General features: G+C 38.2%; 2 protein-coding genes across 8 annotated transcripts; both read right to left on the reverse strand.

The window, feature by feature from the left end:
• Positions 1-149: 149 nt before the first annotated feature.
• Positions 150-24,825, reverse strand: LOC114823473 (xanthine dehydrogenase 1-like). 7 transcript variants are annotated; one of them, XM_070807796.1, is made up of 17 exons: positions 24,580-24,825; positions 24,144-24,257; positions 19,975-23,360; positions 11,306-11,535; positions 10,207-10,306; positions 10,001-10,109; positions 7,255-8,757; positions 6,737-6,979; positions 6,238-6,552; positions 4,885-5,124; positions 4,115-4,399; positions 3,784-4,005; positions 3,336-3,497; positions 2,550-2,684; positions 1,885-2,121; positions 1,034-1,207; positions 150-596 (listed from the first exon to the last, which is right to left on the reverse strand). In XM_070807796.1, the coding sequence occupies exons 4-17, from the start codon at positions 11,442-11,444 to the stop codon at positions 354-356; spliced, it is 4,107 nt and encodes a 1,368-aa protein (XP_070663897.1). In that variant the 5' UTR covers positions 11,445-11,535; positions 19,975-23,360; positions 24,144-24,257; positions 24,580-24,825; the 3' UTR covers positions 150-353. The 7 variants fall into 7 exon arrangements, with proteins under 7 accessions (XP_070663897.1, XP_028944475.1, XP_008385421.2 ...); XM_029088642.2 differs by lacking the exons at positions 24,144-24,257; positions 24,580-24,825 and adding an exon at positions 14,008-14,993 and having other exon boundaries at positions 19,975-22,986; XM_008387199.4 differs by lacking the exons at positions 24,144-24,257; positions 24,580-24,825 and having other exon boundaries at positions 11,306-11,455; positions 19,975-20,153.
• On the reverse strand, positions 20,155-23,156 carry LOC139189446 (pentatricopeptide repeat-containing protein At5g14770, mitochondrial-like). Its single transcript, XM_070808401.1, has 2 exons — positions 22,059-23,156; positions 20,155-21,954 (listed from the first exon to the last, which is right to left on the reverse strand). The coding sequence occupies exons 1-2, from the start codon at positions 23,154-23,156 to the stop codon at positions 20,155-20,157; spliced, it is 2,898 nt and encodes a 965-aa protein (XP_070664502.1).
• Positions 24,826-25,196: the final 371 nt, after the last annotated feature.

A 25,196-nucleotide genomic window follows, 5' to 3' on the forward strand; every position in this document is an offset into this window, starting at 1 on the left:
CCAATGCCTACATGTTCATTGGAAAATGTCATGCATGATAAATGATATGAGTAGATTACTAAGGGAGCTGTTGTAGCACACAAACGTAACGCTTAACTGTAATTTCTGTAAGCTAATCAAAGAAGAATCAACGGGCATAAACAACGGAATAAGTGCAGAAGCGGAAATCATTACCCATTTGAATATCGTCTCCTTAAAAATTCTGTATGAGTATACATCTCATGTAAGCCAAAAATAATTACAGTTTACATGCATCTGTTGTAATTGGCTAAAAACATGAGAGAGACTGAACAGTCTAGCGCAAGTCCGATACCAGTCGTATAGACGAAATACAGGAAAGCAGAAATTAGCAATCAAACGCTAAGCTTGGCGCGGAAATCTGTGCTTACAAATGGTTCAATAATTTCGTCTAAGCAGGCCATCCGTATCCGTTCAGGTGTCGCGGGATTATCAAGTGGAAACCACTCATTAGACCCTACTTCTGCTCTTGCAGCTCTTATGGCGTCTTTGATGCCGAAGAAGACGGCTGATGCCAAGAAAAATGGTGGCTCACCAACAGCCTTAGATGAGTGGATGGCCTTCACATTTGGATGGCCCTGTCAATTAGTAAAGGAAACAACAAACAAGTCAGCAGAAAGAATCATTAACCTACGCTGGGTGGCCAAGTAAATTCGATCTCGATAAATACAATTGCTAAGCAAAGAATTAAAGCTTTTCCAAACAGAAGCTAACTATCCTATCCAATTAACTGACTCAAAAGGAAACCTTTCCTCCACCGAACTAACTATTTTCATAGTTTTTCTATCACTGCGTCCCAAAAACACGAAGCACACGTGTTACCACTCAATGGAAGCCTTAAGTAGTTCAAGGGACATTCACCAACCACAAAACCCAAGCTACTTGCTAATGATAGACAAATTAACCCAAGGACATTCATTGACATCTAGAACCGCACCCGTAATACTCGTAGACAAATTACCTTCCAGAGTAACCTTTAATTGGATAACATGCTCTTCTAAAGTAATCAGCATACCTTCAGAAGTGAAACGCTGAATTTGAAGGGGACATCATTAATGGAAGGAATCTTGTAATTTCCCGGCCCAGATGTGTAGAGGCAACCGGGTGAGATCCATTTATGAGCAGGATCGCCCCACTTTAGTTCTTCTAGAGCTACCCATCCCAAACCTTGTACAAATGCTCCTTCAATCTGCATAAGAAACATAATATTTATTGCGGTCGAATTGAAATAAATCACCAAGTTCAACCACCCCCTCCCCCATTTCATAAACAACACTAAAAAAACAGCAAGATTGGAAGTCTGAAACTAGATCGGGATCCAGGAGTTTGTTAGCATCTGCATTAATTTAGATGACTAAAGTAACAGATCACAAATACACTGAATAGTTTACCACATAAAATGGAAATGTTCTCTTTCTAGGCAAGTGCCTATATTGTATGAAACGTAGGCCAGAGATCAGATTGATTATTTCCTCGTCTCTCGCCAGACAAATGGTTATGTTGCCATACTGTGAATCTGGACTACACATTCTGACAAGAATCAATCTCTCTTTCACTCTTACGTATTCGTATTTATGTGTCTATGTATATCTATAGTTATGCAACATTTAGCATCAGTTCTAGCCCGATTTATTCCTATTGAAATAAACCATACCCAACATGGGATTACTAAACATAACTTAAGAATACCAGACGCAGTTCTGTTTATGAAATATAGCCCATTGCAAGTTTGCAACATAGAGATCCCTAAAAAATGGGCTTCAGTAAGCATTGTTTGAGATAGTGCTAAACTTTCCATATCTTGAGGATCTTTACTGATAAATTAAATAATGATACTAAAAAGAAAAATGGAGAAAGAAAAAACACCTGCCCAACATCAATTGCGGGGTTGAGAGAGTAACCAAGATCCAAGAATACGTTAGCCACTCTAGTGTGAAAATCTCCCGTCAATGTATCAATTTCAACCTCAGCAAAAGCAGCCCCATATGTGAAGTAGTTGAATGGGTTCCCTTTACCAGTTGTCCAATCAAAGTCAATTTCCGGTGTAATGTAAAACCCATGAGCAGAAAGATCTATCCGTTCCACATAGCATGCACTTGCCAGCTGACAATAATTATGAAACATGAAGCTAACATAAGTTTTGTACCATTAGAAATTTTCAGTGCAAAATGCTCACATAAGAGTCCAAGTATGGTTTAGGGTTCAGGATTCAGGGGAGGAAAATGTTCACAGAAGTTTGTGACTGATAAAATATTATAGATCACCCTAAGGTATAAGCAATTAATAACCCATGCAACAAAAACTTTATCTTGGAACAAGACTTCTAATCAAGCACAATGTTTTTCTCCTCTTTTTTGCGTTGGGATTATAATTAACTTCTTTGTTTTGGAACGCTCCTGGTGAGTAAATGCCAAAGCGTCCTAAATGCTACAGTCATTTGCTCCTCAAGAGAACGAAGGAAATAAACTTGTATGAAAGACACGATTACCAAATTATGGAACAGTCTTTAGAAACTATGACAGAAAGAGTACCTCAGCAAAAGAGCTGAAATTTTGCTGTGAAGCAATAGGCTTCATACGTGCCTTAATTTTCTCACATGCATCTAGAACTGCAGCTCCATACATGTCAGAACTTGCAGAAGCTGATGTTGGCGATGCATTAGGAACCTAGTTTATTAATCCAACAAAATACGAGCATGGGGATCATCAGCTTTGTAGGGCATATAGAAAAAATAAAACAGCAGAAATGGAAGGGAATCTAAACCAGTTATTCACACCTATTAATTTTTTTAAATATTTATTTCAAAAGCTATCCAATCATAAGTGCTACAGAGAATTACAGGCTCTAATTCGTACACATTCTCGTAAATTTTACAATTATCAAACACATTTCAACATTAACTGCAGAAACAGCACTCCAGCAACTTCCTTGATATAATAATGCAATAAACTTGTGGAGAACGTGGAATCCTACATAGGGAGTTATGAGCCCTACTACATATTAATCTATAAAGTCCTGACGCTCTCCATCCGTTGCAATTGGTTGAATTGGATGGTCTAATTCTAACAAAGCTTAAGAATCCCTTTAGGACAATCACAGGTATCCTAAAGACCCATAAAACAGCAGAAACGGGAACAGTGCCTTGCCCTTTAGGCAGTAATAAGAGATCCAAAGTGTGCACAAGGTTTCCATCCCATATGACATATAATAAATAGATACATCTATTACATTATCTTTAGCTTTGATGAATAAACGAGGTGCAAAATCTAACCACCAAACCAAAGTTCCCAACAAGGAAATGAAACACTGTCAATTACCTTGTCAGTACTTGTCTCCGAAATAAAGACAGAACTGAGAGGGATATTGAAGGCGGAAGCAGCGACCTGAGCAACTTTTGTATGTAAACCTTGCCCCATCTCTACACCTCCGTGTGTGACTAAAACAGTTCCGTCTGTGTAGACATGAACAAGAGCACCTGCCTAAGAGTCATTCAAGAACGCCTAATCAGGATTTTAATAGCATGATTGCATAGCATATAGAAATGAAAATCAATTATAGACAAAAGATTGGATAGGGTGTTGGGTTTCTGCTCATGCGTCCCGGGTTCGAAACTCCTCCCTTCCCTTAATTATTGTAATATTTTCAAACCCTCCCCACTCCCCTTATAAAATTGTTCTAAAAAAAAGATAGTAAAAAATCCTGTTGTCCAACCTCTATTTTTCTAACAGTTTTATAGCGAAAAAAACATGGTTTATGAAAACTTACCTGGTTCATATGCTTTAACGTAAAGCCTATGCCAAATTTTGTTGGAACCATGGCAATACCACGCTTCCGCCATCGATTTTGAATATTAAATTGGTCAACTTGGTAGCGAGCCCTTGAAAATTCACAAGATGACTTCAGTTGATTCCAGAGCGGACCCAAAGTACAGTGTTTAAGTTGTTGACCATAATGCAATATTGATCCTTCATCTTGAAAATTAATTTCCTGAAACAAATTTATATAACAAGCTCAAATTAAGAGGACTGTGGTGCTTATGAACTGAAGGTGCAAGTGCAACATAAGGAATACAACATGATAAAATTTCTTAAAGTACTTTCATCTCTTCTGGGCTTTTTTTGAGTTCTGCAGCAATCCTCTGAATCCAATTTTCCGCAATAATCATACCTTGAGGACTACCAAATCCTCGAAAAGCAGTGTTACTTGGAATGTTAGTGAAGCAAACCCTTCCTACAATCTTCACATTTGGAATCTCATAGACGTTATCTGAGTGAAACATAGCACGTTCAAGTATGGAAAGAGACAAATCTAGCGAATTTCCACCATTATTGTAGATTTCAAGATCCAGTGCCAACACCTTGCCCTCATTTGTAAATCCAACCTGTGTAAAAGCATATATGAAATCAATACTTTTCTTTCATTCTATCACATGTGATGTAACTTCAACAAAGAAAAAAATGAAATCCAACTAAACAATAATTGACCTAAACGCTAAACCCTAAACCTTCTCCCTCTTCTTCTCCATTTTTTCCTTGAATTAAAGGAGTCTTTCATATTTTTCTTCGCCTAATCAAAGTTAAATCAGGTAATAGAATTTTGTACATGGTAAATGAACCATAGAAGGGGCCAAATTGTTACTGCTTGATACTAAGGTCCCACTGTGTATTTTGTGGCATGAGTAGTCTTTTCTTAATTTCTTTTATATAGCAGCGCTTGTCCGTTGTCACTTATTTGACAAAAGAAAAAGGAACCAACAATTTGAACAAATGAAAAAGAGGTACTGCTAACATCAGATTGTAAAACCTATGAGCAGGACATAAATGTGGTGATCCAACAGAAAATACAATTACAGTAACAGAAGTAAACCTTGTACTTTCCGAGAAAGCTATGGCGTTGTCCAGTTATCATCATATCTGTATCACGGTCTAATGTAATTTTAACTGGACGATTTAACAGATATGCTGGAACAGCGGCTGCAGCAGCAATGAAAGCTGACCTAGTCTCCTTGCCGCCAAAACCACCACCAATGCGCTTAGTTTTACAAACGACTTTTGACACTGGAAGACCAAGAACATGAGAAACATATTTCTGGTGCTTCTGAGGGGCCTGCAGATTGATGATTTCATTTTACATTGCATTAAAAAATTAAGTACTAATATAAAGTCATAGACATTCAATTGACACTGGTCCCTAACAAACTTTTTCCAACACATAAGTACTTGTAATACATACAACCAGTACTTAGGAACAATAGTAATTGAAGAAAGGGGGGAGGGAGAGAGAAAGTGACTGGAAAGTTAAGTATGGAGCGTTAAAACGCTACCAATGTAACTGGGAAAATAGAAAGGTCCAGCAAATCTTTCTAGAGTTTGGGAGGTGGTTAAGGTGGCTAAGTGTAAGGTTATTCCACCAGGGTATTCAACATAAAAGCTGAATCACACTAGCATCGGTCTTAGACCCAATGAACATGATGCAATTTGGCTAATTAATCTCGGCAATGTGGCAACTCAAATCATCTCCATGGTATTATCCAATAGGTTGAATGGGATCGGCGGTACTATAACTTCAATGCACATGTCTGCTAGTTTAGAAATTCATATGGTCGTATCAAGAAGAGGTCAATTTCCACTAGTCAACTATGTTCTTAAGCACCTCCTCATGAAGAAAGGGACACTCTAGCTGCTTGGCTAAAGATGGGAAGGGTGGATCGATTTGGGAAATAATTGGGCTTGCAGGTTAACTTTGGAACCCAAAAGTGCCTGCTTCAACAATATCAAGGATAGAGTGGAAGATTTGGGTAGGGTGAAGATATAGGCAAGGTGATGGCACCATAAGCCAACTAGCACGCGTGAGGGTAAGGTGACAGCAGATAGGGCACTGGGTTTTAGGGAGCTGTTCTGCTGTAATTCTGAATTAATTGCCCAGCCGGGAGCATCACATACTTACCCAAGTGGGGGAAGGATGTCAAAACATGTGGCTAATTTAATTGACCCATTGACGCTTTGCAGTATTCAATGGAAGACAAGAAATGTTGAGCTATGCTTTGTCAATTTGAGCATCAAGCACTTTTAAAAGCACCCTTGAGTAAAACAGGATGTCCTCTTTTTCATAAGAAATAAAACTTTATTAAAGGAGGAAAAAGGTACAACTTAAGACTCCCACTTCCGTCATATCTAAATTGGTTGAAGAAGCAATTCTTTCAGGGGGTTTCTAACATACCTGAGCGGATGAGATCATATGAACTTCATTGCCACCATCCATTGTCCATACCACACTGCTATTTGGCTCCAAATAAAAGTGTTCCTGTCCGCCGACTCGAACTTCCCCCTCTATGACATGGTCACATTGACTTGATTGAAAGCAAATATCCACATCCCCTTTCCTAAAACACCTCTCCGTATTAGGATGGAAATTTTTGGCATCAATGGCATCCTGTATTGATAAGATGGCTGGTAGCTCTTCATACTCAACATGAACCTTCCTCGCTGCTAGTTTTGCATTCTCATTTGTATCAGCAACTACCACTCCTATAACCTGCATAAAATGTTGAATAATCCAAAGGATAAATTCCTAAAAGAGGATAGCAGGGTAGCATGGCACCAAATGTACCACGCAAGAAAAAATCCTGCATAGCCTTGGATTCATGCAGGAGAGAGAGAGAGAGAGAGAGAGAGAGAGAGAGAGAGAGAGAGAGAAAGAGAGATTTTAACCATCATACCTGACCTACACAAGTGACAAATTCTGAAGCAAATAGTTCCTCGTCTTCAACAACTGGTCCAATGTTATTATCAGCTGGAACGTCCTTTGCTAAATATATGCCTGCAAACCCAGGTGATAACTTTGCTCCAGAATCATCGATTGAACGTATACGAGCGTGAGGCTTTCTGCTGAGTATTAAAGCAGCGTGTAAACCATTAGGAGGCAATGGTGTGTCATCGGCATATTCCGCCTCTCCTGTAACCTGGTAGAAATTATCGTATCAATACCAACACCATACTGCTACTCTCTACAAGAAAAAATTCATGTACCGTGCACAAATTTAAACCGATTTCCAAATAAAAAAGGACCTTCACACCATTTAATTTCACATAAGCAATACATAAAATAATTGCACCGTCCAACTCTCAAATGTTAATTACAAACTTTGGTAGTATAGGCCCAAAACAATACAAATTTGAATAATTGGTATATCAGAAAAAATAAAAAAACAGTTTGCCAGTATATCCAAGAATATACCTGAAGTCTTGCTGATAAATGAACCTCGGGAGACCCAACAGCTGTCCCACGTTTTATAACTTCATAATCTTGAGCTCCTATAACAGATGACCGGTGAAATGATCGTACAGCAGAAAGATGAGATAATGGTACACTCTCTTTAATGCATTTCTTCCTTTCCATTTGATAAGAAACCCAAAGAAAAAATTTGAAGAAAAAGCTAACACTCAATGACTTACGAAACTCCACCATTCCACCAGGAGCATCATCCTTGAGCAATACATCTTCTTGCAGGACTTTCAAGGCACCCTGCAACACCTCCTGGTTCCAACTCTTTCCAATGAGAAAAATTTTCGTTCTCATTGCAGAAAGAGAGAGTGGAGCAACTCCACCATAAGCAATGGATGCATCAGACACAACCCAGCCACCTCTGTCCTCAAGATGGACACGAATCCCAGCATTCACAATTGCAATATCATCATCCCTTCTGTGAGCTTGCTTATACTCTTTCACATACTCGAAGGGCCTAGTCCAAGGTAAAAATACAGAGAGTAAAATTTCACCACTGGTCAAATCCACCTTTCGGTAACCCAAGAAAAAGTTTTCTGCCAGCGTTGTTCTAATATTCCCTTTGCAATCAATAATCTGAAATTTCGCTCTAGAGGCCATCCAAAGAGGGTTCAAGTCTGATATTGGACTGGCTGTACAGATATTTCCACCCACAGACGCAACATTTCTTATTTGCACCCCAGCAAACCATTTTAATTGTTCAACAAAGGCCTTACAAGCAGAAGTTTCATGAGCTGTGCGTTCTGTTATGACCGTTCTTAAAACTTTAAGTAGTTCAGAAAGTCTTACTGCTGAACCTATCTCTATGCCATCATCCTTCACAGTCAATTTACTGAGTTCAGGTACATGCGTAACAAAAATCAAAACCTTATATTGAATTTTCTTCAACCTCGTTTCAATTCCCACCTCAGTATTGCCTACCAATAATTTTGCATCAGGGTATTTTTCCTTCAATTCTAGCACTTGTTTAAGCCTCAATGGTCGGAACCACTTTAATCCACCAAAACCAGTCAAACTTAAATATGTCGATTTTCTCAATAATAGCTCAGGAGGAAAAATAAACTCCTTGTCTGTGTATGTGCTTCCATCAATTTCACTGTACGAGACAGGTGCATACCTCTTACTATGAGTACCACTTTCATGAGTGGTGCATGAACTTTCACTTTTCAATCCACATGAACAGGGCTTTCCAGTTGAAGGGCACACAAACTCACCTCCTTCAGAGCTTAGTGTAGATGTATTAATGTATGGCGTATCATCCGTTTTGGCAAATACACGAAAAGCATCAACAATAGGTCTGTAACCTGTGCATCTACACAAATTTCCTGCAAGACATTCTTCAATCTGCTCCTCACTAGGTGGTTTCTGACTTGACCTTAACAAGGCATAGATGGACATAATAAAACCGGGGGTGCAAAATCCACATTGTGAACCATGAGATCGTGCCAATGATTCCTAGATAACATGAAAGAAAATAGGCATAGGTTAGAATCTCAATTAGGCAGGTTACGTACTTTAATGGAGGTGCCATACTCCAGACTCCCCTGCCCAAGACCCTCCCTAATCTCAAAAAAGCAATTCAGTATAACACAGTTGTCAGATAAAACATATGGTGTTTTGACGATTGAGAAATCATCTATTTCGCCCGAGAAAGAGTGACTAAATCAGAAAAAGTCTGGAGCATGAAATGGCAATCTACTTATCAATCTTGTGGTATATATCAGCATACAGGATGAATTCCTATCTTACGCAACACAATTACAGCTAGGAATTCTTAAAGCACATATTGATACTGCTTAAGCTGAGGTGGTCTCCAGTGTTTGTAATTTTTCTGTTCTATCAAAATTTCAAAACTGTATGGAACTCAACTTTACAACTTTTGTGAAACTGTACATGATCATGAGTGCGACCTAAGTGATTTTAAGGCTTCAAACACCTTCCCTGAGTTGTTGATTACAGAATATGCTAAGTGATGTAAGCCTACAACTGCCCTCACCCAAATGGGGATTACAAAATATGCACCTTAAGTTTCCTTTTTCTCCCTCCAATTTCTTTTGCATGCTTCCAATCAAAATCCTTCCTATGCATGGCTGATTACTGAAATAATCCCCAGCAAGAGTACTTCAGAGTTGTTCACCAAAGCAAAGTCCACCATGCAGGGGAATGGATGAAGAAATAAATGGCAGAACTTAAAAAATGCAGGCCAACAGGGGAATGTATAAGGACAGCAACTCGGTTGTGGGATGCACCTTCAAGCTACTGAGTATCCCATCTATGAGGGTTGTGTGTTAGGGGCCGGGCGTTTATTAGGTTTTAGAGTGACCTGGAGGGATCTAGACTTAGCAGCAGCTAGGAATTTGATTTTCTACAAAATAATAAAGAATCGAAATCAAAACCCCAGCTTAAATGTCGTTGTTTGACCTTAGTGAAACAAATCACATGCCCACAAGGCTTAATCCTCTTCGCCATTTAACTAAACAGAGGATACCTCAGGTGCTCCTCCAGGGTCCCCTTGATTTCACATTGCAGATCGATGGTACACAGTAAGAGATAGCCTTTCTCTACTTAAACAACTCATGCCTCATGTATGAAACAAGAGATCCTACAGGCTAAACTAGGTAATGTATGCAGTATCATTCTGATTAACTTAAAAGTAATAACAGAGACAGGGAGCAAAAAGAAAGGAAGCATATATTACTTGAATTGGGTGCAAGCCCTGCTTGTGGCTCCCTAGTCCTTCCACAGTAATTACGTGCATCCCCTCTACAGAATACAAAGGAGCCAAGCATGCGTTCACAGCATAGTGGCTGCAAAAAGATTTTACAAAAGAAAATAAACAAAATATTTTCAGTTTGATCCAAATGTATGTGAGCGAATGTATATTTAAGAGAAAGGGAGACTCACAAACTTTTCTTCAGTTCTTTGTCATAATGCGAAACCATAACAGTGCAAGCACCACAACCACCTTCACCACAGCCAAGCTTTGTCCCCGTCAAACCTATATCTGTATTGCCAAAAAGGCAATCGAACCTAATTAGGTGTTTTTTGACATAAAGAACCAAAATGGACAACAAAACCTGGAAGAAATCAGCAATTAAGAATGTAAGAGATGCTATGCAGCGCAAAAAAATATTGACCATTCTGACATTTATTAACAGCAATCAGCTCCGTAGTTCAAGAATACTCTTCTTTCTTGTATAAAAGAAACTACAACACAAGGGACAAGGCAATCCCTAAACCATGCCCGAGTTCCCAACTAAAGAACGACAAAGCAGAAGACACCAAATGAAAACAAAACAAAAGAACAAACTAATACACAACATTAAACATGATTAAATGAAGTCCATAATAATGTCCAGAAACAAAGTATGTACTACAAACGGTCTGCATGCATCATCCCGCCTAGTGGCCTAAAAATTTCCTATTACTCTCCATCCAAACAACCCAAAATATCTCCAAGATAGTCCATCTTCAATGCATCATTCCCCATTCCTCCCTTGGATAAAACTTAGGCTTCTCACAAAGTAATGCATTAAAAGATTCCGGGGTTGCCCAAACTCGACTCCCTAATCATCCACAAACAGTAGGCATCAGGATCAACGGAGCATTAAGCAATCTAAATATTCGGCATCCATTGACCTTCCAAACTGCGCAAGAGGGGTGAAAACAGAACTGGACTAGTCTGCCAGAAGAACCATCCATTGATTTCCACGAATACTCATCCATCAGTGATCTCCAATTCCAAAGTGATTGAAGTTTCTTAAGAAAAACCAAATCTCAAGCCAAAGGAAAGGATCAAAGACAACCAAAGACACAAACACAACTAGGAATACAAGAACTATGGCATCTTGTAACAACAACAAAACAAACTAACAGATTACAAGACCAAACTAATCTGAACTTTTTCTCTTCCCACTTTTCCTGGCAATCAAACAAACAAAACTGGGAAAACCAAGTTGCAATTACAATTAAAAAGATAAAAAGAAATGATCAAAAATCATACCTCTGAGATACTCGAGAAGGGTCAAATGGGCCAACCCATCAAGCAAAACTCTACGAACTCCATTGACATACAGTATGGCCTCTTTTGAGTACTCCCCCAATTGTTCCAGCTCCTCCTCTTCCTTCTTCAACGATCCCATAATTTTGTTTTCTGCGTTTTTTCAATTCCTCAGAACCCAATTAACTTCAATCCATGTAGTTTCTTTGTATGTGAGAGACAGAGAGAGAGAACTGGGGGAGAAAAAGATGAAATGAAACAGTAGACAGAGGAATCAAAGATCCGTGTTCAGATTCTTATAAGAAAGTAAATAAGATAAGCGTTACACCGCACGCAAGCAGTATGCCGGTGTGTGCTTCAATTTCTGCAAATTTATTTTTTTCAATCCATAATTTTATTAGATTAGATGTTAAATTAGTCACTGACGAAGTTAGAATCCACACGAACTTAACACTTTTCCACTATTACTTATTTCTGCAATTTTCTTCTCACTCCCTCTTTTCTTTTTCTTTTTTATTGGGATAAAAATAAAATAACATTTAGTCAAAAAGCATGATTTTGACAAAAAAAAGATTAATGCACAAGTACACACTACAATAAGTAACTCAATCTTGAAAGAGAAGTACAAAAAACAGAAGAACTCAAACCAGAAGGTGTAAGTAGGATCTATCAAGTTTCTAAAAAAAAATGTTCTTTTAACGTATAGTAATCAGTACTTATTTAATTCATTTAATAAAATTTTCAAATGATAAGTATATTCCCACATATTTTATAAAATTACAATCATTGCTCCCACATTATTCTATTTGACAATTATTATATCTCATTAAATACTATATTATTTTTAATCATTTAATATATTCACAGCAATTTATATAGAAGTTTACCAAACACTTAGACACTATTACCAAACACTCAACAGCAAAAAAAAAAAAAAAAAATTTAAAAAGCACAGCAGTACCCAACTAGCGTGTAGTCAATTTGGATTTTAGATGATTTTAATAGTTTTTTTAAGTGACAAATTTCAAAATCTTTTAATAGATTTTACAATTTTATATTAATTTTGGCAGATTTATATAGATTTATATGAGTTAGTATAGACTTCTCTCATAAATTTCTTAGGATTTAGTTGACTTCTAAACTATAAAATAAATTTCTTTCCAAATACACAATTTGAAAGGAACATATCAGCATATATATATATATGTATATATAAGAAAATACAAATTCAAATATGCCTTTCCTTTTCTCATTTGAATCCCAATATGTTCCGTGATGATGAGAAATCGAGGAGCTAATAACCTGAATTGAAAAGTAAAATAATGCAAAAAAAAATCCAACCAAACGCAGTCGAACTGTAGGAAAAACCTTATGAGCAGCCATAAAAAGATATCTTTTTGTCAAGAATTATAACCTTAATTCATTTGATCTATCCAAGCAATCAATGAAATTCTTATTTCTTTCGGGCAAATGGCAAGTGATCACTATTGGTCGAGCATGGGAGAAATGGACTGGAGGGAAGATGGGAGACAAAAGTGACGCTTGAGAAGTCGGGAATGAGGAGAGAGGGTTAGAAGAACATAAGCTTGATTTGAAACCTTAGGGGGTGAGGTGAGATTCATTTTCTCTTGGTTATATATATTTGTGCTCACAAATCCAACAAAATCCACAACTTAATGAAATACTGTCAAATTTTTTTTTGATTTAATACACCTAGATTTATAATCACTCTTGTTATATCCATTAAAATCTCAATTAACTACTCATAGATTTGGATGTATTTTTAAAATACTCTTAACCTATTTTGACTACACCATAATTTCAAAATCTATTAAAATCTTATAAAATCCTAATTTAATTACACCCCACCCTATTTTTTCCTATTCATAACATATAACGTATTTTTTTCTCATCTTTTGATAAGTTATCCCACAAGAGTTCTAAAAAATACAGAAGTAGAGGAAGTAAGGAAAACTTCCTTAATTGATTTCTTCTTTTATCTTTATATAGAGGTTTTCATCTAACATCTTATGAAAAACTAGCACACAAAAATAATAAAAAGCAAACTTGTAGTAGGCCTAATTTACTGAACTGTATTAAGGATAGGGAGAGAGGAGCCGGCGGCACAAAGAGAAGAGAGGGATATGTATTTGTGAGGTGTGCATTATCTCATCCCATTGTGCCTTTATTTATAGTAGTAAGTAAGGTTAAATCCTTATCGTAATAGGATTACTTTAGGACTGCAACACTCCCCCTTGAGTGTGTAAATACTCAAACAAAACATCACATCAGGTCTTCAGCAAATGAAGTAGAACAATTGAAGTCTTCGGCACAACAGGCAAACACGAGTCTCAAATTAAAGAAAGTATGCATTTGTAGTAAAAATCACAAAACCTCGCTATGGTACAACCTACGATAGGTACAAAACTCATAGACTAAGGAGAAAAGTGAGAAGTATGCATAATGTCTAAAACAAACGTCATACAGGACGAAAAAAGTGAACTCAATGGAGTATGATCATCCCAGAATGGGTGCCTCATCAAAACCTCGTTAGATAGCAAAAACTCAGTAGGGAAAATGCTCCTAATCGTAGGAAAAAGAATACATTAAGATCAAGTAAGTATGCTTCGGGATACTCCCCCTGAGTTAGACAACTTCCAAATAAGAGAACTTCAAGCAATTCAACTTAGATAATTTACGCATACCGATTCCTTGGACGAACTTCTAAAAAGTAGACTTGGGCAATGACTTGGTGAAGAGATCAGCCATGTTGTCCTAGGAACGGATTTGCTTGGCTTCAATGTTCTGATGTTGTTGTTGCTGGGGTAAAAGAACTTCAGCGCAATATTCTTGGTGTTGTATCCCTTATTTAGTTGCTCGTACTAGTGCTTCAAATATGTTCCATGACTGCTCTTAATCAAAAGCACTCACGCGAGGCTTCATGCAAAAGCGAGAATCTCAGCATGGTTAGAAGAAGTCACAACTAGCGTTTGCTTCGTAAACCTCCAAGATATTGCAATGTCTCTAACGGTAAAGACATAACCCGTTTGAGAACATGCCCTATGTGGGTTAGATAGATAACCAGCATCTTCATAACCAACGAGGCGAGAATCAACCCGAGGACCGAAGGGGGCGGCTCCTCTCGAGGATTAATTCGTGGGTGTAGAACAAGCCCAAATCTATCATACCCTTGAGGTAACAGAAAATGTCTTTAATACCATTCCAATGTATGCGCGTAGGCTCGTTGTTGTATCTAGCCAAAAAATTAACAACGAAGGAGATGTCGGGTCCAGTGCATTGAACCAAGTACAACAAAGCACCAATTGCACTTAGGTATGGAACTTCAGGCTCCAAAATCTCTTCCTTCATCCTCCTCGGTAGGGGTGGGTTCAAAAAACCGAAAACCGAAAAAAACTGAAAACCGAACCGAACCGAAATCGAAAAAACCGAACCGAACGAAAAAACCAAACCGAATTGAAAAAACCAAACCGAACCGAACTCTTTTGGTTTGGTTCGGTTTTGGTGGTCTAGAAACCGAACCAAACCGAACCGAACGGAAATAATTAAATTAATATTTTTAATTTTATTTATTTAATTATTTGATTTTATTATATTAGAATATGATACTTCGCTGCTACTTTGGTAGGACTTGTTTGCTTTCCAATTCAAATTGTCTTCTCAGCTTCTCCATCTACAACAAAAATTAGAACTTATACCATTACATGCAATATTTCTAATTTATATCATTAAGTGCAACACATATATAAGAACACATATCTCAACTGCACTGCAGTTGATTAGGGAAAGCAAACAGCGTATAAAAGTCTCATGAGTTTATTAAACACTACGAGATCAAAAACAAAATTCAAACTTTCTCACCTATGGCCAAGTATAGTAGCTTCCGTGGCCCAACAATTTTGAAAAGTATATCAATATATTCAAAAATATTGATGAACACATATTCAAAATTTGCTGGTGGTAGAAGCTGAACACAGAATGTAGAAATTATATTATGTAACCACATATATGAATAAAAAAAATTCGGACCATAAAGATAAAAGAAAATATCAAAAATTGTTGCCTAGACAATAATCAAAATAAATAGTATATTATAGAATGTTTATCTTATTGCTAGTGAAGAATACATGTATATATATATATGTATATAGAGAGAGAGGGAGAGAGAGAGAGAGAGAGAGAGAGAGAGAGAGAGAGAGAGAGAGAGAGAGAGAGAGAGAGAGAGAGAGATTGAGAGAAAGAGAGGAATAAATAAGGTCGTACTCCATTATCATCGTCTAAAAAGAAATCTATTTACAGTTAAACTTCAAACCCAAAATATTTAAAAAAAAAAACCTTTATGTTATAATTCTAGTTGAACTTTAAATGTTTATTTTCATTATCTTTAAGTCTAGTCGGAATATTTATGTTATGATTGTGTTGGATATGTTAAAATTTAAGATTTCAATTTTTTTCATTTTTTGAAAAAAAAAACTGAAACCGAACCGAACTGAAATTTCGGTTCGGTTTCGGTTTTGGCAAAAAACCAAACCGATTTGAACCGAACCCACCCCTACTCCTCGGGACGGAAGGGATCTCATTTAGCATCTAGAGTCTGAATGACCATAGGAGTACTTGAAGGCTTCACTTTATCCTCATTAAAACGTCGCAGCACCTTCTGGGTGTAGTTCAATGATGTACTAGGATTACATCCGAACAGTTCTCAATCTCCAGGCCGAGACAATATCGAGTTTTCCCAATATCCTTCATCTCAAATTTTGATTTTAAGTGAATGGCAATTTCCTCAAGCTCTGCAAGAGTTCCAATGAGGTTTATGTTGCCGACATAAACTGCAACAATCGCAAATCCGAAATGTGACTTCTTGATTAACACGCATGGGTATAATTCATTGTTCACATAACCCTGACTTGTCAAATATTCACTCAGACGATTATACCATATCCGTCCGGATTGTTTCAATCAGTAGAGTGATCTCCTTAATCTAATCGAGAGGGTGTTCTGTGGTCTAAAACTATTTGAACCAGTCAACGGAAGTCCTTCTGGAACTTTCATGTAAATTTCCGTATCTAGATTCCCATAGAGATACGCGGTTACCACGTCCATAAGCTACATATTCAGTTTTTCGGAAACTACCAAACTAATAAGGTAGCAGAAAAGAAGCCTTGCGCCTCTAGGGCGTTAAGAGAAGCCTTGTGCTATACGAGGCGTGCTTTGTACCGCACTATTTCATTCTTTTCATTACGCTTCCTCACGAAAACCCACTTGTAGCCCACAAGCTTCATATGTGGTGGAGTAGGAGCTACAGGCCCAAACACCTTTCGTTTCGCGAGCGAATCGAGTTCAACCTGGATTGCTTTTGACCAATCGGTTCTACGTTGACATTCATCAACGGAACGTGGTTCAATGTCATTGCTAAGCATGATGTCAGTAGCTACTGTATATGCAAATGCATCAACGACGATCATCTCATTCTGATTCCAAACCTCATATAATATTGTGTAATGGACCAAAATCTCGCGATTCTCGGGAGATCGGTTTGTCTCATCTAAGACTTCACCGTAATCTAGAATAACCTCATGCATTGGAACAGATGAGTAAGCGATGGTCGGATTTAGACTAGGTTCACTAGTTTGTGCTGTTTTCCTCTTCCGAGGTTGTGAATCCTTTGAACATGATATTGATTATCTCAAATATCTCCAAAACTCAGTAACATTCTTCTGAAACAGGGAGAATAAAGTGCATGTTTAATGGTTAATTCGGTACCATTGGACATTATACGAAGTTAGTAAAATAGTGTCGCTCACGCAAGATGGTGTGCGTAGTAGCACTATCAGCCAGACAACTAACTTCCCCACTAGTCATGCCTAGAAATAAATTAATTGAATCGATCACATGCATAAATATAATTTCATTCATTCAATTAATTAATCAAGAAAATAATATCCATAATTCAAAATAAACCAAAACCAAACAAATTATTCCAAAGACTTAAAAAAATTATCCAAAAAATTAAACCATAAACCTAGAAAAATAGGGGGTTCGGCCACACCTGGTGGGTTCAACCACTAAGGGTGAAAACACCCTAACATGTCTAGAAAAATAAAACTTTATTCTTCCATGGGAATGGATGCCTCCTGAAAATCTAAAACCTCCATAGTTGTGGTAGTATCATTGGGATTTTCCACATGTGCAAAGTTAGACTCTCGACAAGAATGATACTTGGCAATAGCCTCGGGGTAGCTCGGTATACTTGTGACCAATGATCATTTGATCCACAGTGGTAGCACATGTCCAATTCAGTAAAAGCCGATTGAATGGTAGTTTTTCCCTTGTTCTTGAAATTTGAAGCCTTTGGGGCAAGGGTTTGGCTTTTATGGGTCAAATTTCCTCCCTTGGCAAGACCTCTACTCTGTTGACCTTGGGCCCGTGGCTTGGGCTACCACCCATTTCCACGACCATGACGAGGTTTCTGTCGGTTGTGGCTGCTAGAATTAATAGCATGCGCTTCAGGCGGAACGTTCGAGCTAGTGGGTCGAGCTTGGTGGTTCTTCATCAAAAGCTGGTTCTGCTTTTCAGCCAGAAGTAAAACTGAGATCAAATTCGAAAATTTGGTGAACTTCTGTGCACTTTATTGTTTCTGCAGGATAATATTGGTGGCATTGAATGTCAAATAGGTCTTCTCCAGAAGATCTTGTTTGGTTAAGTCCCCTTTACAGAACTTAAGCAATGATCAGATTCTACAAACTTCAAAGTTGTATTCATTCACAGCTTAAAGTCTTAGAACTTTAAAAGTGAAGATGTTGCTAGTCATGTCTTACTTCAGGCAAATAAATGTCTTTCTGGTGATTGAAACGATCGGCCAGATAGAGCCAAAGGGTACGTGGGTCCTCCTGAGCGAGGTACTTGGTCTGTAGTACATCATGGATGTGTCTTTGGATGAAGATCATAGCAGTAGCTTTCGGAGCTTCACCGACCAGGTCGTTCGTAGGTTCCTTAATAGTAGCTCGAAGACTCTTTGCGGTAAGATGAAGCTTCACGTCTTGAACCCACTTTAGGTAGTTTCTTCCAAATATTTCCAAAGCGGTGAAATCGAGCTTGTTCAAGTTTGACATGTCCTTAAAACAAAGGGTACAACAAAAACGTGGTTAGTCATATGGAAGGCCAAACATACATTGTAGAACATTCGGGTTCTAATGACATGTTTATGTTTAATTTAAACATGAAACCTACGGGTGTCATGAGGTAAGTTTTGAATGAAAACTTCGGGTTTCAAACGCACTAAATTCAAAACTACATTTCAATTTAGTTATGAACTTTCGGTTCATATATAAGGGTACCTACAAGAACATAGAATACAATATACAACTAAGGGTAGTGAATTTGGGAATTACTTCAGGAACCTAAGTGTGAGTGCATCGGGACTACGAAAGATAGTCAACAGTTCAAAGAAAAGAAATAATTTATTGAACCGTTAATTGCCAAATAGTAGGCTTCAGGCCAATAATTTTGGATGTCTTGTCAGATTAATGGATTGCTTGTCACTTTAATTAATTCAATAGATCATAACCATCCGGGTTTGATCGTAGTAGCATTAGCTTGAATTTTTTGCTTCGGGCCATGCGACAATAAAACTAGAGCTTGATAAGTGTTAACGAATAACGTCCCAAAAATTATAGGTTTATGGTTATTAAGCGAGGATGCCAAAAACATGGCATCAGGATCAAAAAAAATGCATGGCTGTCGTGTACGGGACAAGGCTTTGTAGGTGCTGCAAGCCTATTTGGGCCACGGGGAAGGACTACAAGCAACCTAATCATAGCTGCAGGCCACGGGCCGAGATCTCGGACAAGCCCAGCAGCAAGAGTTGCTGGTTTTTGGGATAAAAGGGCGCGGGGAGCACAAGCCCAGCATGGAGGCTGGCTTGGATGGGTGCGCACGAAGCCCAACTGAGAATTGGCTTCAATTTTTTGGCCGATTCTAGGCAAGCTCCACCACAAGGGCTGGATTTTTTGGTTGCGGGCCGAGGCGCTAGCAAGCCCAGCAATTGCTGGCTTGGGTTGGTGTGGTACAAAGCTCAGCCGAAGGCTGGCTTTGTATGTGGGATGTGGCGTGGCGAGCCTAGCACCCAAGGGAGCTGCTGCAGGCAGGTAAAGATGAAGGGAATAAGCCCAGCCAAGCTTCAGGCTTTGCTGGAGTGGGCTAGGGCTGTAGGCCCTTTTCAAAACCCTAACCAGGCCGAATGCCTGGCTGTCCGATGTGCGCAGCAAGCCCAAAGGACTGCATGGTGGTCCAAACGTCGTCCAAGCACAGCGTGGCTGCAGGCTAGCCAGCGTTCAGCGTTCGTCGGTGCCAATGGCGGCACGATAGGAAGTCACGGCTCAGCCGCAAAATTTCCAGATTTTTATTATTTTTTCGAATTCTAAGGTTAAAAAATCCTAATTGCTTCTAAATTAATTTCGACGCTTTGAGTCACAAATTCCACATAGCATAATTGTGTATTGCATGAACAAGTATATATATTGACAAAATATATGCAAAACATATGCAATATATATAATTGGAAGGAAAATATAAATATAGGGGGTTCATGCATCATGGGGAATGTTTTCATGCTTCAAGGTCATTTCAAATATCTTAATTTATTTTAAAAGAACCTGATTGGTAGAAAACAATTGAGCCTTTGATTGTGTGGAAGAGCCTCCTCCATGAACCTTCAGTTCCTTAGCTTTTGGCAAGACCGTGCTGATAACGTGTTGTATACCTAATTTATTGAACTGTATTAAGGACAGGGAGGGAAGGGGCCAGCAACATAGAGAGAGGATGATGCAGTGTCATTATTTTACTCCCATCATTTCTTGGTCATATGACTTTTTCTTATACAGTTCCTTCAATAGCCTCTGAGCATCAGCCTTCTTTCCTGGTCGAGCAAAGGTAGAACTGATGCATAGAAGGGTAATTTCACATGGAACATAATCTTTGTCTTTCATATCAGTTAATAATCTTTTTGCCTCAGCCCGATATGACTTTTTCAAACTTCTCTCCAGCTCTGGCTGCTTTGATAGCCAACACCAGCCGCAAATTAGTATGTTGTAAGTTGAAGAGTTAGGAGAGGTCCCTCTTGTCTGCATCTCATTCATAAGCTCCCTAGCTTGGCCCATCTTTCCCGCCTTAGCAAAATCACTAATAAGGATATTGTAAGTGCTAGTTTTGGGAACAAAACCCTTGCTTACCATTTCACAATAAAGTCTTATAGCTTCCTTTTTATTTCCCTTCTTACCATGACCAGAAACCAAAGTATCATATGTAGAAGCATTAGGAACAAAACCTCTGTTCTTCATTTGACCAAATAACTCCTCCGCATCTGTCATCAGACCAGCACTTGAAAGTCCACCTAAAAGAAGATTGTACGTTTCAATATTTGGAGAAACTCCCTCAGCCAACATTTGCGAGTAAGTAGCAAAAGCCCTTTTCATATGGCTGCTTCTACAATATCCACATATAAAGGCATTGTAAGTATCAATATCTGCTAAAAATCCTCCTCCAATCATCTCTTTCAACACTAAAGTGGCTTTCATGGTCATACCTAGCCTACACAAGACAATGATGAGATTATTATAAACATCCCGATTGAGGTTAAGCCCCATACATACAAGCTTATGATGCATCTGCAAAATTGAATCAGCTCTTCTACTCTTTGAAGATGCATCAAGCAGAATTCTATGAATAAATGAGGTAGGGAGAGAACCAACAGACAACATTCCATTCAAGACATCTATGGCTTTTTCAATCTCATTTGCATCGCAAAGTCCTCGGATCAGAATGTTACAAGTGTTTGAGTTTGGAATTAACCCTTGACACTTCATCTCATGCCAGAGTTTAAAAGCATTTTCAGCGTCACCCTCTCTACAGAATGCATTAATCATGGTATTGTATGTGGCATAGTCAAGAGCCAAACCCAACTTTTTCATTCCAGTACAAACAGATATTGCTTCATACTTCCCAAGCCTCAATAGACCATTCATTAAGACATTGTATGCAACAACATCAAACCCTATATTTTTCTCCATCATCTCTTGGGCCAAGTTCAGAGCAACTGACTCCTTTCGCTCTTTAAAGTAACCATCCATTAGAGATGTGTAGTTAACGCGATCAAGAAACAAACCCCGAGAAGTCATATCCATAATTAATCCTTCAGTTTCCTCCATCCTTCTGCGCCTTTTCATGTTGTTCAAAAAAGTATCAAGTACAAAATTGTTATCCTCCACTCCTCCCATTTTCATTTCATTGTAAAGATCAAGAGCGAGCTCTTGTTTACCTGCCTTAAAGCACCCGTCAATTAGTGTTGCATACACAAAAGCATTTGGCAGGATATTCTTTTGCACCATCTCCCTTAATAAACTCATGGCCTCCCCAAGCTTTCCTTCCTTCACGAAGCCATTTATCATTGAAGAATAAGTAATAATATTTGGGAGAATGTGGCGCTTCTCCATTTCTTTAAGTACAGATTCTGCATCATTCATGTCTCCTAAATTGCAAAGTCCATGTATGAACGCAGAGTAGGTGATGGAGTTTGGAACAAGGCCAAGCTTTGAAATTGTTCGAAACAGGTCTTTAGCATCAACAGCTTTCCCAACCTTAAAGAGCCCAACAATTAAAGCAGTACAGATTACCAATCAAAAAGCAGGCCACGAACAACCATTTGGCTTTGAAGGGCAAGAGCTTCCACGGAAGAGCCTGCCTTAAACAAGAAATCCACAAGGGTAGTATAGGAGATATGATTAGGATCCACACCCATTTCCTCCATCTCCCTTAAAAGCACTTTGGCTTCTGATAGCCTCCCATACTTGCAAATGCCATTTATAATGGAGCTATAAGCAACTACATCTGGATAAATGGCATTCATAACCATTTCCTCAAACAAAGACAGAGCTTCTTCAAGTCCTTGCCGCTTACTATAAGAACTAATAAGTGTGGTGTGTGTTATAAGGTTTGGTTTCAAATTCTTATCTTCAGTCTGATTTTGGCCATCATCTCTTTCATCATGAGGGCATTCTTCATTTGTCTGAGATCTCAACATCATATCTATAAGACTCTTGGCCCTTGCAAAATCACCCGTGCTGCAAAACCCATGAATCAGAGTATTATAAGTAATAATATCAGGAGACAGACTCTCCCCACCCATTCTGTCCATCAATTCAAGTGCCTGACTAACTTGTCCAGCTTTGCAATGTCCAGCAATCAAGGTGTTAAAACCTACAACATCCTGTGGAATTCCACCATCCACCAAATTATCCATAACCCGTGCTGCGTACTCTACCAACCCAATTTGACAAAACCCTTTAACTAGTGTATTGCAAGTATATGAATCGATTGGTATATCCCTCTTCACCATTTGAGTCAAAAACCCAAAAGCCTGATAAGCCAATCCTTTTTTACAGAAACCCCATATGACAGTATTATAGGAAACAGTATCAATTTCACCAGTTCTCAGGAAATCTAGTGCAAAACTCAAGTTTCCCACTTTGCAGAAAGAATGAATCAATATGTTGCAGGTGAAAACATTGGGCATAACCCCACAAGAAAGCATCTCAGAGTAAAGAAGAGATACCTGAGAAACCCAACCTGAGGAATTGAATTGGTAAAGAAGTTGATTCCAAAGCGGCAAATCAGGAACAAGGCCGTGATTTCGCATAGAACGGAAGGCACCAGAAGCATTGGAAAATCTGCCACATGTCAAGTAAAGGTGTACAAGGGTGCAGAAGAATGATGCATAGAGGTGGGTCTTGGATGGAGGGATGGCAGAACTGTAGCCTTGAACATGGGAAGGAGAAGACATTGGTGGGTTTTGAATGGTCATGGGAATTGAACAATGCAGTTTGGCTGATGAGAAACTCAAAGATGGAGCAATATGAAAGGGTTTGAGCTTACTGAAGAACATCACCACCCAAATAAAACAGAAGTAACCCCAATTTTTTCTAGCTTAGTGGGACTTCACATGATCCTGAACAACACGCAAGCCTCCTATCGTTTTCCCAAAATCCTACAAAAAAAATAGAGAATAAAACTAATTCACAATTATATAGTGTATAATAAATTAATAATCAATTGTATTAGTCTTCAAACAACATGATAGCAAGTTAATGAGGATTTGATATAACCAGTTTGCACAAGGAAAGACAAGAAACCCATTAATTAAATGCCGCAAAAGTGTGTACATATATATTACACACACACACAATGGTGTTGTGTTGAAATATACAATGGACATGATCACAAATCCCTTTGGCACCAATTCCACCAGTAAATGCATTGCAAAAAATATAAAATGGACATGATCACAAATCTTTTGAAACTCAAGCTGCAAAAGCATTATATATGCTGAGAATTTCTGAACAAATAAAAAAGAAACCAGCAATAAGAAGAGCCTAGCTCAGAAATAGTACAATATCTTACAAGCCTCTTCTCAGAGGGGATCCCATTAAACGGAGTCCCTTCTAACAAGAGGCTTATAAGGCACACTACAATCCTTGTTTATGTATCATAAAATCACTTCAACCCTCAGTATTGAAAATATGTAAAATTAACAACCAGTCTAATTGTAAATTGTAATCTGTACATATATAAGGAATATATGTATCACACAATCGCTTCAACCCTACACGGGTATATTTCTTTGAACGATTCATATCACTTCCATCGAAATTAACTTATCATAATTTCACAAACAAAAAAATTGATTCCATAATACCAATTCTAATTATATTAGTAATTTGGGATTTGAAACATTTCACTGCAGATTAGTGGTGAGGGAGAGATATAATACCTTTTTCATCCACCATTTCACCTCTACGCCTACGATGTATTTTATCCTTTCCTCTAAATTGAAAGCCGCAATCCTAATCCAAATAAAAAACCAATGTCTCATGAGTTCCCTTTCCTACATTTTCAAAGCAATCAATCAGAAAAAAAAAACACAAACAGGGCTCGTTTGGTACACATGATTGGAAAGGACTGGAGATGGTTATCAAAGAGGATTGGAATGGATTTGAGAGAAATGGAGAGCTAGATCCTGTCCTTCTCCAATCCTTCATGAGTTTGGTGTTGCATTGGATAAGCAAGTTGGACAACAGTTTTAAAAATGCTATTGAGTTTGGTTTCATGAAAATCCAAAAGCTAAAGCCAAGCTCATTAGTTCCCCAATCAATCAGTACCTAACAAATATATATACTTAAAGAGGATAAAAAAGATAGATAATTTACCTTCTGGTTGGGCTGCAGTAGTCGAGGCTGGTGGTGGCGGAGAGGAGAGAGAGAGGGTGCGAGAGGAAGCAGAGATAGGGAAGGACCGGGGGAGGGATAAGATTCAGGAGGTTGACCGACACTACTGTTGAAGCGTCGCCGTTGTCGAACGGGAATCAGGTCGCCGCCGGTTCAATTTGGGTCGCGATGGAGGAAAACTCTCCCTTCCCGGTTTCAATGTACGAGTAAATTGCAGCTATGTTACTTACGGGAATGTTCTAAAATATCAATTATATCCGATAGTTCCATCGAATTTTTCGTGTTCTTAGATTACGGATAATTTTTTGGATTACCAATATTTTTGATATCATCAATATTTTAGACCTTATTACGTCACTCATGTATCTTACCATATAATGTATAAAGTGTAAAATATTATACTAATTCATTATATATAAATAATTATGGTATGTATAAACTTTTTTCATTAATTACTACATATTTTCTATACTCACAATGTTTGTCAGCTCGCTATATAATCAACTTAAATCAGTTATATTTATCATGCAATACATTTCCTTCCAATTTTTTGTGATAAACTAATGGATAATTGACTAAATAAACATCTTGCAAAGTTT

This window comes from Malus domestica, chromosome 11 (genome assembly GCF_042453785.1).
Source record: "Malus domestica chromosome 11, GDT2T_hap1".
In the NCBI taxonomy this organism is placed as follows: Eukaryota; Viridiplantae; Streptophyta; class Magnoliopsida; order Rosales; family Rosaceae; genus Malus; species Malus domestica.

Excerpts from the sequence above, each read along its gene's own strand:
- LOC114823473 (XM_070807796.1), bottom strand. The coding sequence starts at position 11,444 with ATGGGATCGTTGAAGAAGGAAGAGGAGGAGCTGGAACAATTGGGGGAG. Across the intron at positions 4,400-4,884 it reads GCTTTCTCGGAAAGTACAAG|GTTGGATTTACAAATGAGGG; the intron begins GTTTACTTCTGT and ends GCTTTTACACAG. Across the intron at positions 1,208-1,884 it reads CCGCAATTGATGTTGGGCAG|ATTGAAGGAGCATTTGTACA; the intron begins GTGTTTTTTCTT and ends TTTCTTATGCAG.
- LOC139189446 (XM_070808401.1), bottom strand. The coding sequence starts at position 23,156 with ATGTCTTCTCCTTCCCATGTTCAAGGCTACAGTTCTGCCATCCCTCCA. Across the intron at positions 21,955-22,058 it reads TTGTGGATTTCTTGTTTAAG|GTTGGGAAAGCTGTTGATGC; the intron begins GCAGGCTCTTCC and ends GGGCTCTTTAAG.